The sequence below is a fragment of the Chlorocebus sabaeus genome, chromosome 10 (genome assembly GCF_047675955.1).
Source record: "Chlorocebus sabaeus isolate Y175 chromosome 10, mChlSab1.0.hap1, whole genome shotgun sequence".
Classification (NCBI taxonomy): domain Eukaryota; kingdom Metazoa; phylum Chordata; class Mammalia; order Primates; family Cercopithecidae; genus Chlorocebus; species Chlorocebus sabaeus.
In genome coordinates, this window is record NC_132913.1 from 59,094,523 (window position 1) to 59,114,104 (window position 19,582).

The 19,582-nt window shown below is 39.6% G+C and overlaps 1 protein-coding gene and 1 non-coding gene across 4 annotated transcripts in view; both read right to left on the reverse strand.

Moving 5' to 3' along the window:
- SLC25A12 (solute carrier family 25 member 12) overlaps window positions 1-19,582 on the reverse strand; it is a 111,314-nt gene that overhangs the window by 54,200 nt on the left and 37,532 nt on the right. For 2 of the 3 annotated variants that reach the window (XM_007965355.3, XM_073019813.1), the window contains exons 4-5: window positions 18,447-18,562; window positions 6,452-6,591 (exon numbers count right to left, since the gene is read on the reverse strand). In XM_007965355.3, the coding sequence (XP_007963546.1) occupies window positions 6,452-6,591; window positions 18,447-18,562 (256 nt within the window). Of the gene's footprint in view, window positions 1-6,451; window positions 6,592-10,904; window positions 11,009-18,446; window positions 18,563-19,582 lie in introns of those variants that run through there. The other variant, XM_073019814.1, reaches the window with a different exon arrangement.
- On the reverse strand, window positions 19,181-19,284 carry LOC119625469 (U6 spliceosomal RNA). Its single transcript, XR_005241663.1, has one exon. It is a non-coding gene; the product is annotated as a U6 spliceosomal RNA (small nuclear RNA).

The following is a 19,582-nucleotide window of genomic DNA, read 5'->3' on the forward strand; positions in this document are numbered from 1 at the left end:
AATTAATGTTGCTTTACCTTTTCCTGACTTTAAAAATGTTTTTTATAGAAGTCTCACCATTTTTATTTAATTATATTTCCTATGGACTTGTGATAACTCACTCCATTTTCCCATGACTTCAGCTCCAACCACTTCACCCTTCAAATAAAGTGTATACATCTACATCATTAGATGGACTGAAAATGGTCCCCATGGCAAAGACATTCCTAAAGAGCATCAAAAGCAGACACAGGTTCACTCCCTGTCTTATATACCTTTTTCTTTCCTTCTACCTTCTTTCCATCTCCTTCTTTCTTTTTTTTTTTTTTTTTTTGAGATGGAGTCTGGCTCTGTCGCCCAGGCTGGAGTGCAGTGGCCGGATCTCAGCTCACTGCAAGCTCCACCTCCCGGGTTTACGCCATTCTCCTGCCTCAGCCTCCCGAGTAGCTGGGACTACAGGCGCCCGCCACCTCGCCCGGCTAGTTTTTTTGTATTTTATAGTAGAGACGGGGTTTCACCGTGTTTGCCAGGATGGTCTCGATCTCCTGACCTCGTGATCCGCCCGTCTCGGCCTCCCAAAGTGCTGGGATTACAGGCTTGAGCCACCGCGCCCGGCCTCCATCTCTTTCTTATGTCTTTTTCTTCCCTATATGTCTTAATCTCCCAGAAATATCAAATGGTAGCCATGGGTACAATCAGTCTTATGAATAACACTCAGTACTAAAGAAGATGTGGACCTTTACCTTCAGGATAAAGCAGAACGCTCACTGAAGGAGTAGTGTTAGTAGAATAGATTGTCTGTTTTCTAAAAGGTCAATAGTTAAAGGACTCTTATTTATCTTTTAAAGATAAATATTTGAAGGATCACAGATGAAAAAATCATAGAGTATGTGCATCTGGCTTCCAAATGATCCTGCAGGAGGCAGGGTGAAGGGTATACATAAAAAAGATTGGCCAAGAAGTGGTAATTATTGAAGCTGGTTATAGGTGCAGGACGTTCATTACGCTATTCTCTCTGCTTTTGAGTATACTTGAAGTCTTACAAAATAAAAAGTTTTCAAAAAATAAAATTAATGACTTAAAAATGAGAAGTTAAACACAGAAAAAAAGGAGTTACATACATGCGGCTCTCAGTTTACACAGTATAATTAAAACATCAGGGTATAATAGATATTGTAAAATAGCCTCTGTAAATGCAAGGAAAACAGTGAGAGAAAGAGAGAGAAAGTAATCTTTGGAAGAATCTTAAACACTAGTCAGGCAGACATTTCCTTTTTTAAAAAAGTCAGCTCTCAAATGCATATATTTTCAACTTTTCAAGTTTGAGAATTTTATAAGGTGAGTTAGATAAGCACTAACAGGGAAAGTGTTAGAACAAGCACTGGCATCTCCAAATACCCACACCTAAAGCCCACAGTTTCAAATCTGTGATCGTCCTAATGAAGAAAAACAATACTGTGGGCTTATAAAAGGTAAAATAAATAAATCCTGGGTTAAAAAGGCAGGTAGGTAGGTAGGTGGGTGGGTGGATAGGAGAATTAAAGGGAAGATAAAGAAAGGCAGTTATGCTGAAGGGAAAGATCCCATGCCCTTGAAAATGCATTTCATCTAATTATGAGATGAAAATTAGCAGAACTTCAGAAACAATGTGACTTTGGATGAGACTGAACTTGTACATTTAACTCCACTGTCTTCCAAAACGCCACTCTTCACTTAAATAACAATAAAAGAACAAAACAAAATAAAACAGAAACGCAAGGACAAAGACAACAGAAAAGAAAATAGCAACTATATTTTTAAGATCAGAAAGCAGAAAAGCAAATGACAACCGACTTAATAGACTCAAAAAAACTAAGCAGAAAAAGCCAAAAAGGAAACCAATGTACATGATAGGACCCCCAAAAGATTCAGTTATTAGCTGCATTGGTACCTCTGGAAGTGATGATGAAGGTGGAGCTGAAAACAAGGGGCTTAGATGGAAGTCTAAGAAGCAGTTAGTTACCTGCCTTACTCCAAATAAGGCCTCCACCCTTTCCCAACCTTGGCAGAAAACTAGAGGTCTACTGTCTGAGGAGTTTAACAGAGGATCTCTGAACCAGCATAGACTACACACAGTTGAGAGGGAGAATACTACAGTGAAAAAAGGTAATAAACTGAAAGTCCTTCTGCAAAATTGAACATTGAGACCTCCAACTACTTATTACTCAGCAACCAAAACATCAAAAGCCAGATCTAATATTCCAGATTGGAGACCAGATAATTTTTCCCTGATTCCCTAATCCGAAATAAAAGACCTAGCCTAGGCAACCTGGCAAAACCCCATCTCTACAAAAAATACAAAAAATTAGGTGGGCATGGTGGCACACGCCTGGAGTCCCAGCTATTCAAGAGGCTGAGGTGAGAGGATCGCTGGAACCTGGGAAAGTCAAGGCTACAGTGAGCTCTGATCCTGTCACTGCACTCTAGCCTGGGGGACAGGGCAAGACCCTGACTCAAAAAAAAAGTGGAGAAAGCAGACACTATGCAAGAAGAAAGCTTTAAAAAAACAACAACAAAGAAATCTGTCTTTAATATCTTTGAAGAAGTGAAAGAGTACATCCATGAAACAAGAACAGTATGCTATTTTTTAAAAGGAATATTCAGAAAAACCAAAAAGAGCTCCTGAAAATTAGAAATACAGCAGAAATACAAAATAGAAGGCTCAGAAGGAAAATAGGAGAGAAAAGAAAACTAAAAGATCATAAATGTAACATTTAATAGTCTTAGAAACTAAGAAAATACAATAAGAAAAGTAATAAAATTTTCAAGAATTGAAGGACATAAGTTTCCAGATTAGAAAAGCCCAATGAATGAAAAGCCCAGACTAATGAATAAAAATAAACTCACACCAAGGAATACCACCATGAAATTTCATAAACACCAAGGAAAAGAAAAAAATATTAAAACACTCCAGAGTCGGGGTGGAAAAAGTTTCAAGACTAAATCAAGAAAGAGAATGGCACTGTGGCAACACGAAACTAGAAAACAAAAGAGCAATGCTTTCAAAATTACAAGGAAAATAAACTCTTACTAGAATTCAATAACCAGCCAAACTATCTTAGTGTAATGGTGGAACGAGAGGGATATGTTTGTTTGTTTGTTTGTTTGTTTGTTTGTTTTGAGATGGAGTCTCGCTTTATCGCCCAGGCTGGAGTGCAGTGGCCTGTCCTTGGCTTACTGCAACTTCTGCCTCCCAGGCTCAAGAGATTCTCCTGCCTCAGCCTCCCGAGTAGCTGGGATTACAGGCACCTGCCACTGCACCTGGCTAATTTTTGCACTTTTAGTAGCGACAGGGTTTCACCAAGTTGGCCAGGCTGATCTTGAACTCCTGACCTCAAGTGATCAGCCCGCCTCGGCCTCCCAAAGTGCTGGGATTATAGGCATGAGCCAAAACACCCGGACTGTTTGTTTTTTGAGACAGGGCTCACTCTGTCGCCCAGGCTGGAGTGCAGTGGTGGGATCATGGCTCACTGTAGCCTCTACCTCCCTGGGCTCAAGCGATCCTCCCACCTCACCTCCTGAGTAGCTAGAACTATAGTCATGTGCCACCACACCTGGCTTATTTTTGTATTTTTTGTAAAGATGGCATTTTGCCATGTTGCCCAGGCTGGTCTTGAACTCCTGGGCTCACACGATCTGCCCACCTTGGCCTCCCAAAGTGCTAGGATTACAGGTGTGAGTCACTGCCCTCAGCCAGAACAAGAGGTTTTTACATATGAAAAGTCTCAAAAATATTTTATTCTACTTTCCTCAGGAAGCCACTGCAGGAAGTATTCTACCATAAATAAGTAAACCACCATAAAAGGAGAGACAACATGCAGCAAACAGGAGGTTCAACGTAACAGAACGGCAAATGGATTCTCCAAGATAAAAGTGAAGGGCGATCACAGAATTACTCCCATGCAGCAAGCTTACACAGTCTGGCTTCTGGCCCTGAAGTAGGTCAGGAAGCAATACGAAAATGGTGCAAGTGCTGTGGAAAACAGGTGGTTCCTCAAAAAGTTAAACAGAATTACCATATGACCCAAAAATTCCACTCCTATGTATATGGCCGAAAGAACTGAAAACAAGTATTCAAACAAATATTTGTATACATATGTTCACAGCAGCACTATTCACGATAACCATAAGGTGGGAACAACCCAAAGGTCCATCAGCTGATGAACAGATAGACAAAATACAGTACATTTGTACTATATTATACAATGAAATAGTATTCAGCCCCAAAAAAGGAATAAAGCACTGATATATGCTATGACATAGATAATTCTTAAAAACATTATGCTAAGTGGAAAAAAAAAAACGATGCAAAAGTTCATACTGTTTGGCCGGGCATGGTGGCTCACACCTGTAATGCCAGCACTTTGGGATGCTGAGGTGGGTGGATCACCTGAGGTCAGGAGTTCGAGACTAGCCTGGCCAACATGGTGAAACCCTGTCTCTACTAAAAATATAAAAAATTAGCCAGGCATAGTGGCGCACGCCTGTAATCCCAGCTACTCAGGAGGCTGAGGCAGGAGAATTGTTTGAACACAGCAGGCAGAGGTTGCAGTAAGCTGAGATCGTGCCATTGCACAGCAGCCTGGACAACAAGAGCGAAACTCTGCCTCTCCAAAAAAAAAAAAAAAAAGTTCATATTGTACAATTCCATTTATATTAAATATCCACAATAGGTAAATCCATAGAGACAGAAAGTAGGCTGGAAGTTGCCAGAGCTTGGGGGAAAGCAGAAATAGAAAGTGACTGCTTAATGGACAAGGTTTCTTTTTGGGATGATAAAAATGTTTTAGAATTAGATACAAGACACTGCGAATGTACTAAATGCATTAAATTGTGCACTTTTATTTTATTTTTAATATTTTGTAGATGGAGTCTCCCTCTGTCACCCAGGCTGGAGTACAGTGGTGCAATCTCAGCTCACTGCAACCTCCACCTCCTGGGTTCAAGCAATTCTCCTGCCTCAGCCTCTCCAGTAGCTGGGATTACGGCACTCGCCACCTCGCCTGGCTAATTTTTGTATTTTTAGTGGAGACAACGTTTTGCCATGTTGGCCAGGCTGGTCTTAAAGTCCTGATCTCAAGTCATCTGCCCGCCTCAGTCTCCCAAAGTGCTGGGATTACAGGGGCGTGAGCTACCACACCTGGCCTAAATTGTACACTTTTAATTGATTAATTTTATGCAAATTTTACCTCACTTTTTTTTTAAAAAGAAAGAAAGCTCCTGGAGAGCTCCAAGAAGATGAAATTAATAGAATACCTAATGTGTTTTAAATGCATTAAAAAGAGATCTTAATAATAGGGCCAAGGTTTGAGAATGACTTAGTATTAGTACATAGAAAACTAAACAAATGAAAACTAGAAACTCCAAGAACAATAACATTAAGCCAGGTGCAGTGGTTCACACTTGTAATCCCAGCACTTTGGGAGGTCAAGGTGGGCAGATCACTTGAGGCCAGGAGTTCAAGACCAGCCTGGCCAACATGGCAAAACCCCATCTCTACTAAAAATATAAAAATTAGCCAGGTGTGGTGGCACACTCCTGTAATCCCAGCTACTCGAGTGGCTGAGACATGAGAATTGCTTGAATCAAGAGTTGGAGGTTACAGTGACCAGGATCACACCACTGCACTCCAGCCTGGGCGACAGAGCCAGACTGTCTCAAAAAAATATATAATAGTAATAACTTCAGCCACCAATAGTATTTACAAAATTCTAATAACTCATAGGATTACTGATCTAAGCAGAATCATGACATAATTATATTAGGGGGAAAGGGGACAGAAGTCCAAGTCTGTGATAGACAGGAAGAGGAGAGAGGTGAAAGAACTAGCTTCTTTTTTTTTTTTTTTTTTTTTTTTCTTGAGACAGAGTCTCGCTCTGTCACCAAGGCTGGAATGCAGTGGTGCGATCTCAGCTCACTGCCAGCTCCACCTCCCAGGTTCATGCCATTCTCCTGCCTCAGCCTCCCGAGTAGCTGGAACTACAGGTGCCCGCCAGCACATCCAGCTAATTTTCTGTATTTTTAGTAGAGACGGAGTTTCACCGTGTTAGCCAGGATGGTCTCGATCTCCTGACCTTCTGATTCACCCACCTCGGCCTCCCAAAGTGCTGGGATTACAGGCGTGAGCCACTGCACCCGGTAATGAAAGAACTAGCTTCTAATCTTCTATAGTTAGGATACAATTTAAAAATACTTAAAAGTAGATAATTAAAAAGTAGAAGTGCTCTACTATTTAAATAAATGGAAGTAAACACTGAAAGAAATAGTTACTAAGAGTTTAAAGAAGTTGCCTCTGGCAAGGGGAAAATTTAAAAACTAGGGGTGAAATACCATGGATAACTTCTATTTTTGTAATAAACTTAATAAATATAAAAGGGAAGGACACAGAAGAAGAAGAGTATATATTGATACCTGTTATGAAAACTAAGCTTACCTGGAGAAACTGCGTGAATTCTGTGTAGTTAAGATGCTTCTTCCGGTTATGCCCAAAATGCAGTCGGATAAATTCACAGTCCCAGTTAAAAGGGATATGATGATGAATAATAGTCTGTCCAAAAATTTCTTTGACATTTTCTTAAAAGGGAAAACAAAAATAAATCAATTACATCTGGAGTAAGTAGTTTAACCCACTGCAATGTTCCTACAGAAAAAAATTAAGAGAAGTTTTAAAAGTCAGTATTATCTGCTTCTATTAAAATAACTGCAAGTTTTTTTGTGCCCAGAAACCATGCACAGGAACACAATTGATACAAAAAAATATAATTTTACACTTACGATTATGTACCATTGCATATAAGGCCATGAGATTCTTAATTTCTCTTTACTTAATTTTAATTAGAAAGTGATTTCTATCTCACATTATAAATGGCTGCTACTTTACATCCTGTACAAAATCAATAGTGTTTTCCCAGTTCCTCAAGGAGTCGAATTAAACCCTTTATCAGAAGCATGAATACCTAAATTACAGTATAATGCAATATTTGTCATACTAAGTATGGTTTGATTGAGGCTTGATTATTACATTCACACTAGCCTGAATGTCTATTGAAGATAGGTATAAGAAAAACTACCAAAAGCGTATCATTAGCTCAGCAGCAAGCACCTTATTAAAAGCTTCTGATATTGTTAAAAATATGGTCTTGACACAAAGCTTCAAAATCCCCATAAAATCCATGATTATTAGTCTGAACTATTAAAATATTTTAAGATAAGTTAAATTAGTGATGCACTTTTAAATAAAGAGTTAAATACAGTACACTAATTTTTAGATAGGAACTAGTCGCACTGTGTAACATACACCCAAAACCCTCTGACAGCTTGTCTTCATGCACTAACAACATCATTTTCATTCTTACAGAGATCTATACTTACAATAAAAGTCAATTCACAAATGACTGGTACTTTAACAAGCATAGACTGGATAAACTAATTTAGAAGCTCATGCCAAAAAAAAAAAAAAAAAATCATGAATGAAGTTAAGAAAGCAGGAAGCCTGTTTTACTGATGTCTTAAGAACAAAATTATTTTCAAATTTCAGCCAATTTTATTAGTGAAAGGGTTTTGCCATCAATAGCTATCAGTTATACTACAGAATCAGTAAATACACGTTTAAGATTTTATAATCTCCAACCATACTATTTTCTCTAATTTCTGCAAATTCTTTAAAGAAGATACTGATCTCATATTGTAAATGGTTTAATGGATTCCCTTTAGTTTTATATATATACATTTTTTCTTAATAAAAGCATTACTATTGGGATAGGGGAATGTAAGAATTCTGAACTGAACGTTCTACCAGTCTAGAGTCAATATAATAGCTCTGAATAGATTGCAGCAATCAGCAAAGTTGGAAGAAGGCATTGGATGTCACTGGGGAGATGGGATTCTCATCTTTTCTTTCAAATGGAATGCAGGATTCATTTCCTCTCTAAACAGGGACAAATACTTCAGAGTTTTCAAATAGGTCAAGCATTTTCACCTTACATAAATACAAATTTAAAAAGCGAAGAATTAACCCAATAGCAATTTGTGGGATCCCGGTTTTGAACCAACACAAAAGATGATCCTTAAATCTATGTGAAACTTCCAAGTTGTAAAAGATGTTAAAGTTGGCCGGGCGCGGTGGCTCAACCCTGTAATCCCAGCACTTTGGGAGGCCGAGATGGGCGGATCACGAGGTCAGGAGATCGAGACCATTCTGGCTAACACGGTGAAACCCCGTCTCTACTAAAAAATACAAAAAACTAGCCGGGCGAGGTGGCGGGCGCCTGTAGTCCCAGCTACTTGGGAGGCTGAGGCAGGAGAATGGCGTGAACCCGGGAGGCGGAGCTTGCAGTGAGCTGAGATCCGGCCACTGCACTCCAGCCTGGGCGACAGAGCGAGACTCCGTCTCAAAAAAAAAAAAAAAAAAAAAAGATGTTAAAGTTTATAAAACAATTAAAATAATAAAGATAGCAGAAAAGGCCGGGCGCGGTGGCTCAAGCCTGTAATCCCAGCACTTTGGGAGGCCGAGACGGGCGGATCACGAGGTCAGGAGATCGAGATCATTCTGGCTAACACGGTGAAACCCCGTCTCTACTAAAAAAAAAAATACAAAAAACTAGCCGGGCGAGGTGGCGGACGCCTGTAGTCCCAGCTACTCGGGAAGCTGAGGCAGGAGAATGGCGTAAACCTGGGAGGTGGAGCTTGCAGTGAGCTGAGATCTGGCCACTGCACTCCAGCCTGGGCGACAGAGCGAGACTCCGTCTCAAAATAAATAAATAAATAAATATAGCAGAAAATATTCAGGGCTACAAATATTGTAGCAGATAATTAAAGATTTTTAGGATCTAACTTAATTAGCTGTTTCTAGTCCCAAATTAATTAATTTATTACTTTTAAGGTCTAACAAAAAGAAGTGTTTCATCTTCAAGTTACAAAAAATTAAAAATGGAAAGCAAATTAGAACAAATTACTACATTTATTTAATTAAGTAACATTATAATTATTAAAGGGAATAGTTATTTCATGGTAACCTTTTAAAGGTGATTTCAAAAGTTAAAATATAATTATTTGACAATAAATGTATATATTACTACCTAGATAATTTTTATGTATGGTAGAATGAAATTGAATCCCTTTTATATAACAAGAAAATATCAGAACTTCAAATGCGAAACTATATAAAATAAAGTCCAAAATGCAAAAGCATCCAAGCTAAGAAAATTTAACTATAAAAAATTTTTTGGCTGGGCACAGTGGCTCACACCTGTAATGCCAGCACTTTGGGAGGCCAAGGCAGGCAGATCACGAGGTCAGGAGTTGGAGACCAACCTGGCCCCCATGGTGAAACTCTGCCTCTACTAAAAATACAAAAATCAGCCAGGCATGGTGGCGCACACCTGTAGTCCCATCTACTCAGGAGGCTGAGGCAGAAGAATTGCTTGAACCCAGGAGGTGGAGATTGCAGTCAGCCGAGATTATGCCACTGCACTCCAGCCTGGGTGACAGAGCAAGACTCTGTCACATAACAAAAACAAACAAAAAAAAATTGTTTCTATTATCACAAAAAGGATATTTATGAACTAAATTTATAATGTATAATTTACATCTGGAAAATATCTCTGTAATAAAAACTTTAGATATCCTATTTCATAAACTTCTTAGCCATCTCTGAATAAGATCTTAGAATGTCTCTGAAACAATCAAAATGATGGCCTAAATTAGTCATAGTGATCTCCCCAAATACAGAAGTGTCATTTTCCATGAGCATTTGGACATTTTCTACTTCTCCCAAAGTGGTCACTTGACAGCTTTGTATATGGTTTTGTTATGATCACTATTACATGCTGTGGTTTATTTACCCTGATACTTTTAGGGTTTTTTTAAGCCACATCATGGACTACTATAATTACTAGAACTAATAAGATTACAAACCTACTTTGGCACTTCTGGAGATGTGTTCTACTTCTCTTCTGTTATTATTGTTTCTACTTCCAAGTGTCTGAGGCTGATTCAGATACACAGACATAATTACTAAAACTATTGTTTTCAAGTCCAATTAATAAATTGCCACTTTACTTTTATCAGAATGTGATAAATAAAATTATATAAAAGCTCCAGAACTGGAGAGCTTATACTTGTATGAGGTAATAACTCAAACAACTGGTGTTTTTATGTTACCAGCTTTATCAGGTCCTGCATGACATGAAAGGGAACACCAATAGTCTCAAATACATCAAATACATCTAACTGAAACTGCATAGCAAGTTCCACCCACCCCCAGAGAGAATCCCATCTTTCCAGTGGCAAACAAGGATCTTTTTTGCCATGTTTAAGAATGCTATTTCTGTAGCATAGTTCTGGCCTGGAAGAAAGGGAAATGACAGTCACAACTTATTGGCAGCAAAATCACGATATAGTATTTTATACTAGGTTGGCATAGCTAAGAGAACCAGGAATCCATTAGTTTTCTGACATATAGAGAACAATAGACAACTTTTTCACTTCCTGCAGAGCATGGGCTTATGAAAGGAATGGTTTATACTTCCATTGAAAAGGGAACTGGGGCCAGATACAAAAGTAGCCTGTCATTATGTTCTCTTTGCTCAAAGGAGAGGAGCACAATGATTTGTCAGGAGAGCAGGTAACGGTGACAACTGTGATTAAGTAAAAATGTTCACAGATGTGTAACATTAGTCAGTTTAGCTGTATCAGTCACTTATGATGATTGGACTAGATGAAATACACATTAAATCATATATATTATGTAAATATGTCTTAACAGAGGTTTTAATTTCCCCAGCAGCCCATACTGTGTCTCCCCATCTCATCCACCCTCATCCCTCCCATGGTTCTTATGGGCACTTCCTACTGGTCTTGTTCACCTTTCTGCAGTACAAAATTACCTCTGACCGGGGCTGGCACTCTTCTCCAAGACTGCCACCATGCCTGTTCCATGAATGAGCCTGGAAGGAGCTGCTGTACCAACGGTGTGGCCAGAGAACTCCTCCTGTAGGTATACAAGCCATCAGCCCTGTGACACAGCCCACCTACCATCAGCCCAATGACATCCTTATTCCAAGGATTCCAGCCCAGCAGGAGCCACTACAACCAACTTACAGGCTTGAGACCAAACATTCTTATTGTCAGGGGGAATAGTTCCTCAGTAGCTGAGTTTCACCTGCACAGTTCTTAAAGTGAAGTCAGAGAGGTTTTTAGGACTCCCACCATGAATGGTGAATATCCTTGTATATAATTGAACAAAAACAATGGTGAGGCTTGTAGAAGTGAGTTTTCAGTGAAGGAAAAATTGGGAGGAAAGAGGAGGCACAACTGGGAGTCAAAAAGGAAAACAAACAACAACAACAAAAAGACCAACAACAGGAACTTGTAGAGGAAGTCCCAACCAACATGGCATGCAGACTCAGTCCCAGACTTCTGGGTTCTACTCTCAGATGGTCATTAGTTTTCTGAATGACCTCCTGTTTCTCTGAGAGAAAGTATTTCTATTAGCCCTTTACCTACCTCTACAAGGGACTACTGCATAGTCAATAGAGTAGTCCTGCTGTCAAATATATGTAAAGGTCCATTTCTCAGGAAAAATGAGTTCATATTTAAAGACTATCTATCGGTTGGGCGTGGTGGCTCACGCCTGTAATCCCAGCACTTTGGGAGGCCAAGGCAGGGGGATCACCTGAGGTTAGAAGTTTGAGATCAGCTTGGCCAATGTGGTGAAACCCTGTCTCTACTAAAAATCAAAAAATTAGTCGGGCGTGGTGGCACATGCCTGTAGTCCAGCTACACGGGAAGCTGAGGCAGGAGGATCACTAGAACCCGAGAGGTGGAGGTTGCAGTGAGCCGAGATCACACCACTGCACTCCACCCTGGGTGACACAGCAAGACCCTGTCTCAAAATAAATACATACATACATACATACTATTATTATTGAAGCTAGATGCTTCAACAGTCTATCATCAAATAGCATAAAAACTAATAACAATCCATCTTTTTTTAACCTTGAACTCTTAAGCTACTCTAATAGCCTTTAGTACTAAAAAAAAAAAAAAAGCAAAAACCAAAAAGACTTCTCTGCAATATCCGAAAACAACACAAAGAAAAAAAATATCAAAAATTCTTCCTGATTTAATCTGAATACTCAGGTGAAGCTCTACTTCTTACCAAATTACAGTACATATTTATTATCATAGAATTTTCATTTCTTTTTAAGAAAGTCTTTCTTTGTCATGCAGGCTGAAGTCAGTGGTGTCATCTTTTTTTTTTTTTTTTTTTTTTTTGAGACAGAGTTTTGCTCTGTCGCCCAGGCTGGAGTGCAGTGGCACAATCTCAGCCTCCCAGGTTCATGCCATTCTCCTGCCTCAGCCTCCCGAGTAGCTGGGACTACAGGCGTCTGCCACCACGCCTGGCTAATTTTTTTGTATTTTTAGTAGAGACGGGGTTTCACCCTATTAGCCAGGATGGTCTCGATCTCCTGACCTCATGATCTGCCCACCTCGGCCTCCCAAAGTGCTGGGATTACAGGTGTGAGCCACCACGCCCGGCCCAGTGGTGTGATCTTGGCTCACTGCAACCTCCGCCTCCGGGTTCAAGAGATTATCCCACCTCAGCCTCCCAAGTAGCTGGGGTCATAGGGGCACACAACCATAACTGGCTAATTTTTTTGTATTTTTAGTAAAGACAGGGTTTCACCATGTTGCCCAGGCTGGTCTTGAACTCCTGGCCTCAAGTGATCCTCCTGCCTCAGCCTCACAAAGTACTGGGATTACAGGCATGAGCCACCATGCCTGGCCACCATAGAATTCCTTTATTTTTTTTAGACAGAGTCTCACTGTGTCACCCAGGCTGGAATGCAGTGGCATGATCTTGGCTCACTACAGCCTCTGCCTCCCAGATTCAAGCAATTCTCCTGCCTCAGCCTCCCAAGTAGCCGAGATTACAGGCGCATGCCACCATGCTCAGCTAATTTTTGTATTTTTGCTAGAGACAGGGTTTCACCATGTTGGCCATGCTGAGTTTTTTGTTTTTTGTTTTTTTTGAGACGGAGTCTCGCTATGTCACCCAGACTGCAATGCAGTGGCCTGATCTCGGCTCACTGCAACCTCTGCCTCCTGGGTTCAAACAATTCTCCTGCCTCAGCCTCCCAAGTAGCTAGGATTACAGGCATACACCACCATGCCTGGCTAATTTTTTTGTATTTTTAGTAGAGACGGGGTTTCACCATATTGGCCAGGCTGGTCTCAAACTCTTGATCTTGTGATCCGCTTGCCTCAGCCTCCCAAAGTGCTGGGATTACAGGCATGAGCCACTGCACCCAGTCCGGTCAGGTTGGTCTTGAACTCCTGACCTCAGGTGATCCTCCCACCTCGGCCTCCCAGAGTGCTGGGATTACAGGCGTGAGCCACTGCCCCGGCCACCACAGAATTTCATATTATTCCATGTCTATAGCTTTGTTTCCAGTGAGAAAGGGTACATTTTTCATAACTACACTTCCATCTCCTGGCTCTTTAAAATAATAACAGAGGTTGTGCCTAGCCCACCCCAATTTATTCTCTCCTTCAGGGAAAAACAGCCTATTTCAGAGGCAGAAATGGAACACATTTTTATTTGCTATATGTATTAACGGTCAAACATAGTACTACATTTAAAGGAATCTCTGCTTTCTGAGGTTTCTTCAGTCAGAGGGTGAGGATGTGTCCGTGGAAAAGTTTACTTTGAAGAGTGTCCATCCCTAGGCAAACACTAAATTTGGAACACAATGTTGATTTTAATAGAGAACTCAGAACATATAACATGTTTCATACTCATTTTATTAGTAAATAGACAATAGTTTGTTGTGGGTTTTTTGTTTGTTTGTTTGTTTTTGTTTTTGTTTTGGAGACAGAGTTGCACTCTTTCACCCAGGCTGGAGTGCAGTGGCGCAATCTCAGCTTACTGCAACCTCCAGCTTCCAGTTTCAAGCTACTTTCCTGCCTCAGCCTCCCAAGTAGCTGGGATTACAGGTGCCCACCACCACGCCTCGCTAATTTTTGTATTTTTGGTAGAGACGGGGTTTCACCATGTTGGCCAGGCTGGTCTCAAACTCCTGACCTTGTGATCCGCCCACCTTGGCCTACCAAAGTGCTGGGATTACAGGCGTGAGCCACCGCACCTGGCCCCTTTAAAAAAAAAAAAAAAAAAAAAAAAAGATTAAATCTTTAGTAAGGCAATAGGCCTTTTTTTAAAATTTGAGACAGGGTTTCACTCTGGTCCCCCAGGCTAGAGTGTAATGGCACAATCTCAACTCATTGCAACCTCTACCTCCCAGGCTCAAGCTATCCTCCTGCCTCAGCCTCCCGCATAGCTGGGACTATAGGCATGCGCCACCACGCCCGGCTAATTTTTGTGTTTTTAGTAGAGACGGGGTTTCACCATGTCACCCGTGCTGGTCTGGAACTCTTGGGCTCAAGCAGTCTGCCCACCTTGGCCTCCCAAACTGCTGGGATTACAGACATGAGCCACCACGCCTGGCCTTTTTTTTAACTTGGATTTTAAATGCACGGCAGCTACTGACAACACAATGTAGTATAACTGCTTATCTAGGTTACCTGAATCTAATAGTACTGAACGGGATCTCCAGTACACCTGTGGATAATGGTGAGACCAAGGCAAACTTACACTGTAGCTAGCACACACCAGTCATGCAATGGCCTCTACAAGGCTCATGCCACCTGGCAGTAACAGATATACAAGCCATTAAGTAACTATCCACAGCATGCATTAGAAGTTTTATTAAAGAAACATCAAAAGAGGAAACAACTAACTAATATTTTATTCACTCTTAAAAAAACTCCAGAACCCTTTCCTGAGCTTTCAGATTCTGAAACGGATTTTCAAGGCCTCAATCTAAGGCTTCTCCCCAGAGCAGAGGTATCTTTAACAACAAAAAACCTCATATAAGCACTCAAGTAAATGTTCAATATTACTACTTATATAAATACTTGCAAAGATGTACACAGTTTAAGTATATAATTTGATGTGTATAAAATCATATCTAAAAAAAGCATAAATGAGAATATATAGGAAGTACAGAGATAACATTATCATCATAGTCTAGAAGAGATGCTGATGGCATAACAGGTTTTCTCCCCTTCCTTACACCTTGCATCTAATATTGTCTTCCAACTTTCTCTCATGTGCACAAGAGAAAACTATAAATAGCTCCAAACTAGAAAACAGAAGGCCATTTGGTGGAAAAGGATTTAACTCTATTTAGAATTGATCTAAAATTTCCTTTTACCTAAACATGTGCCTATAAATACATAAGCACAATTCATTTTATTAAGTGGATACAAACATGAAAACTGACCTTCACCCCAGATCCAAAATCCTATAAAAATAAACTCCAAGTTAATTATTTCCTTATGCAGAAATTCTGTAGTCTTGAATATGGCTTGAAATAAGCAGTCCCTAGAAATCTTGTTAAATGGCATTTAACAAGATTTCAATATTTTTCTTCTTAAAAATACGAAAGGAAACTTTCTTTTATTATTTCTCTCATTCTACTTAAGAAAATTTGTCTCAAAGTGGATCCTTAAAACTAGGAAGGCAGGGACAGAAGGTGAAATGGTCAAAGTCCTTAGGAAATAGGTGAGCACCATCAAGAGAGCCAACCAGCTAGCCAGGGAACCCAGAACAGAAACAGGGTACAACTTTAAAAAAATTTTTTTTAATTTTTAGAGACTGGGTATCACTATGTTGTGCAAGCTGGCCTCAAACTCTGGGCTCAAGAGATCCTCCCATTTCAGTCTCCCAAGGAGCTGAAATCACTCCTTTGGGAGCTCAGACTATAGGTATGCACCACTGTACCTGGCTTCATCTTTTTCTTATTCCATAATAATATTCCTGTCTCTAGATTATGGAGGAAAAGAATGAAGGCAAGATTCTTGAGGGCTCATATGTTCTTCAGTTTATACCTGGTACTATAAAAACTAAAACTGATTTGTGTTTAATCCTAACTATATTTCTAAAAATTCTAACTCATAAATAATAGTCTGAAAGAAAAACAGAAGACCTATAAAAAGCTAAAGTTGGCAGGGCACAGTGGCTCACATCTATAATTTCAGCACTTTGGGAGACCGAGGTGGGTAGATCACCTGAGATCAGGAGTTTGAGACTGGCCAGCCTGACCAACATGGGCGAAGCTCCATCTCTACTAAAAATACAAAAACTAGCCAGGCATGGTGACGGGCACCTGTAATCCCAGGTACTTGGGAAGCTGAAGCAGGAGAATCGCTTGAACCCAGGAGGCAGAGGTTACAGTGAGCCAAGATCGCGCCACTGCACTCCAGCCTGGGTGACAGAGTGAGGCTCCACCTCCAAAAAAAAAAAAAAAAACTAAAGTTGAGACCTAATAACTACAAGCTTTCATTTACATTAAATAAGGCATATATAAACTTAGCTACTTCCTACACTCATTTTAATCTATTTATCAATAATGGCATGTGTCTTTATTATTAAGTTGGTCTTGACAGTCTGTTGGATGAAGTGACTTGAGTTACTAATTTTATAATAGAAACTAGGAAAAGTAATTAAATGGAGGAGACACAAAGAACCATGATATTAAGGTAGAGGGACAAAAATTAGAATTTGATTGTGAGATCTAATTCTTAATGCACACAGGATATAAGCACAGGGCACTGTCACTAACTCAGACATCTGAATCAAGTTATTTTCCAAGCATTTCTGCATCACATTTGTGAGATATGTGAGCATGTGTGATACCTACTGAAAATAGAAAATGCAGCATTACTAGTAGTACATGGTTAATGCTGAATGAGATGATGGAGGTTTTGTGCCTTAAACTACAGAACCTAGGTGTTTCTGAGGAAAGTCAACATTCTTCAGGAGGCAAGATGGCCAAAGCTTGCTCCAAAGGAGGAGGATGCCAAGATTTATATGCAAAAATCGAAATAACTCTGCATAGTGGGCCAGGCGCGGTAGCTCAGGACTGTAATCCCGCACTTTGGTAGGCCGAGACAGGCGGATCATGAGGTCAAGAGTTCGAGACTAGCCTGGCCCACACGGTAAAACCCCGTCTCTACTAAGAATACAAAAATTAGCTGGACATTGTGGCGCATGCCGGTAATCCCAGCCACTCGGGAGGCTGAGGCAGGAGAATCACTTGAACCCGGGAGGCAGAGGTTGCAGTGAGCCAAGTTCATGCCACTGCAATCCAGCCTGGGCGACAGAGCAAGACTCCGTCTCAAAACAAACAAAAACAAAACAAAACAAAACAAAAACTCTGCATAGCATTTTTTTGGAAAGTCTTCTCATACAGAAGATAGTTGAGTCAACGGGCAGAAGGAAGAAGAAAACAATCAATGCCAAGCTAGAAAATGTGTCCACCAAAATTACAGTCAAGGCACTACCGGTCCTTCTGATTGAATAAGTGTTTAGTGCCATAGCTCGGGGAAAGTCTGATTTTTCAAAGGTGTTTCTACAAATATCCATGCCAATTCACACTATAAAAGGGGGCTTAAGTTTAATTTTGCAAGATGAAAAATTTCTGGAGATCTCTTTCACAACAATGTGAATATACTTAATACTACTAAACTGTACATTTAAAATGGTCAAGACAGTAAATTTTATCTTATGTGTTTTTTGCCACAATAAAAACAATTCAAATATTTTTAAAAGGTGGGGACAGTACTCAAGGTCCTTGAACTACTACATGGTTTTTATTTAAAAAATTGTTCCAAGAAAAATTAGTCAATAATTTTACTAAACATATACTAATTTCTGTAAAAAAGTGTCTTTAATATATGGTTACAAATAAAAATCCTAGTGTATATACCTGTGAAACATCAACAATGTGTTCGATTATGCATCTACTAGAGGATTTAAATAAATTTCTACATCCAAGTCAGATGGCAATTTTAATATTCTAGCCTCTTTCTTAAAACTGAAATCTAAAATTCAGGTTCAGAGAACACTAATTTTGCCTTCATATACTCCTTCAGTTCCATTATTGGTGTTACAATGACATAGCAGCAATTTTCCAAGGATGCTACAAGAGAAGCTCTGAACTCCCTATCTAAAAATCACTTAAAGAGTGAGAAAATTGTTTCAAGTTGTTCAAAATCTACCTCGTAAGGAATTTTGCCCAGGCTGGCCCAGAACAAGAAAATCTTACACCATTTATTTTAGGAATGTGAAAGTGTCAGTGACTCAATGAGCTAAAGCAACAGCATTCCTACACTTCCTCATCTTTGGCAACAGTTTAATGCTTTGAAAAAATAAAGCCATCTTTATCTGCATAAATCCTTTTAGGAAACTCAGTTGTGGATCAGGTCCTAAATAAGCAGTAATCTATGTTTAGTTACTAGATTTAGCAATTGAAGACTGGACCAGCATCATTAACTTATCACTTATAATCTTCTTTTTCCCTTACCAAATGTCACCTCTCCATTTCCACTCTTGTCAAACAACTGGAAAGCCACTATAAACATGGAATCTGGAGCACATAAAACAGATTCAAATGCCAAGAACTCTTGATAGGAGATCAACCTGGAATAAAATATAAACTGTCATTGGCTGGTGAAGAAAGGGAAAGCATCAGGCATTTAATCTGCCTTTACTATAAGAACTGTAGCTCAGGGTAACCAATTAATTGATAAAGGGTAGTTTCTTTTTATAGAGGTACTTCAGATAAGGAAGGAAGGGAGAATTAGAATATTACCCTTTTGTAAGTCCCTAGCAAATTAATGAAACTGGGCAATAATCAATAGCTTCTAACATCATGAAAAGAGAGAGAACCAGGCAAAATATAATTAAACCTGAATCTGATCAAGTCTCTGGATCAGTTTCTCAACCTCAGTACTGTTGACATTTTAAGTTGGATAATTCTTTGCTGTGCAGGTTTCCTGTGCTTTGTAGCATGTTTAGCAGCAACTCTGGCCTCTACCCACTAGAGGCCAATAGCATCCCCAAGTTGTGACCAGTGTGACTAGCAAAAATGTCTCCAGACATTGCCAAATACCCCTGGAGAGCAAAATCACCCCTGTTGAGAGCCACTGCTAATCACTGATTTACAGAAAATACAACGAACAAAGGAACATGTTCACTACCACCACATAAATGCAGACTGTAGGAAATGACAGAAGAAACATTCCATAGTTGCTGAAAAATAATTTTTAATGAAGCTATGAAGAGGATTCTTCTTCTTTTAAGGGGCCATGCTAATCTCTGTATCATTCCAATTTTATTATATGTGCTGCTGAGGCAAGCACAGGGAATCTCAATCTTAAAAGACCTAACAGATATAACAATGAATCACAATATACATCCTTATTTGGATTCTAATTTAAACAAAGTAAAAAAAAAAAAAAAAGGTTTTTTAATTTATAAGACAATTTGGGAAATGGAAATATCAACATAATGCAAATGCTTGATGATATTAAGAAATCAATGTTTTTAGGAGGTTTTTTTGGTTGTTGTTAAGCATTCTTATGTTTTAGAGATACACAGTGGGACATTTGCAAATGAAATACGTCATCTAGAATTTACTTCAAAATAATCGAGAGGATA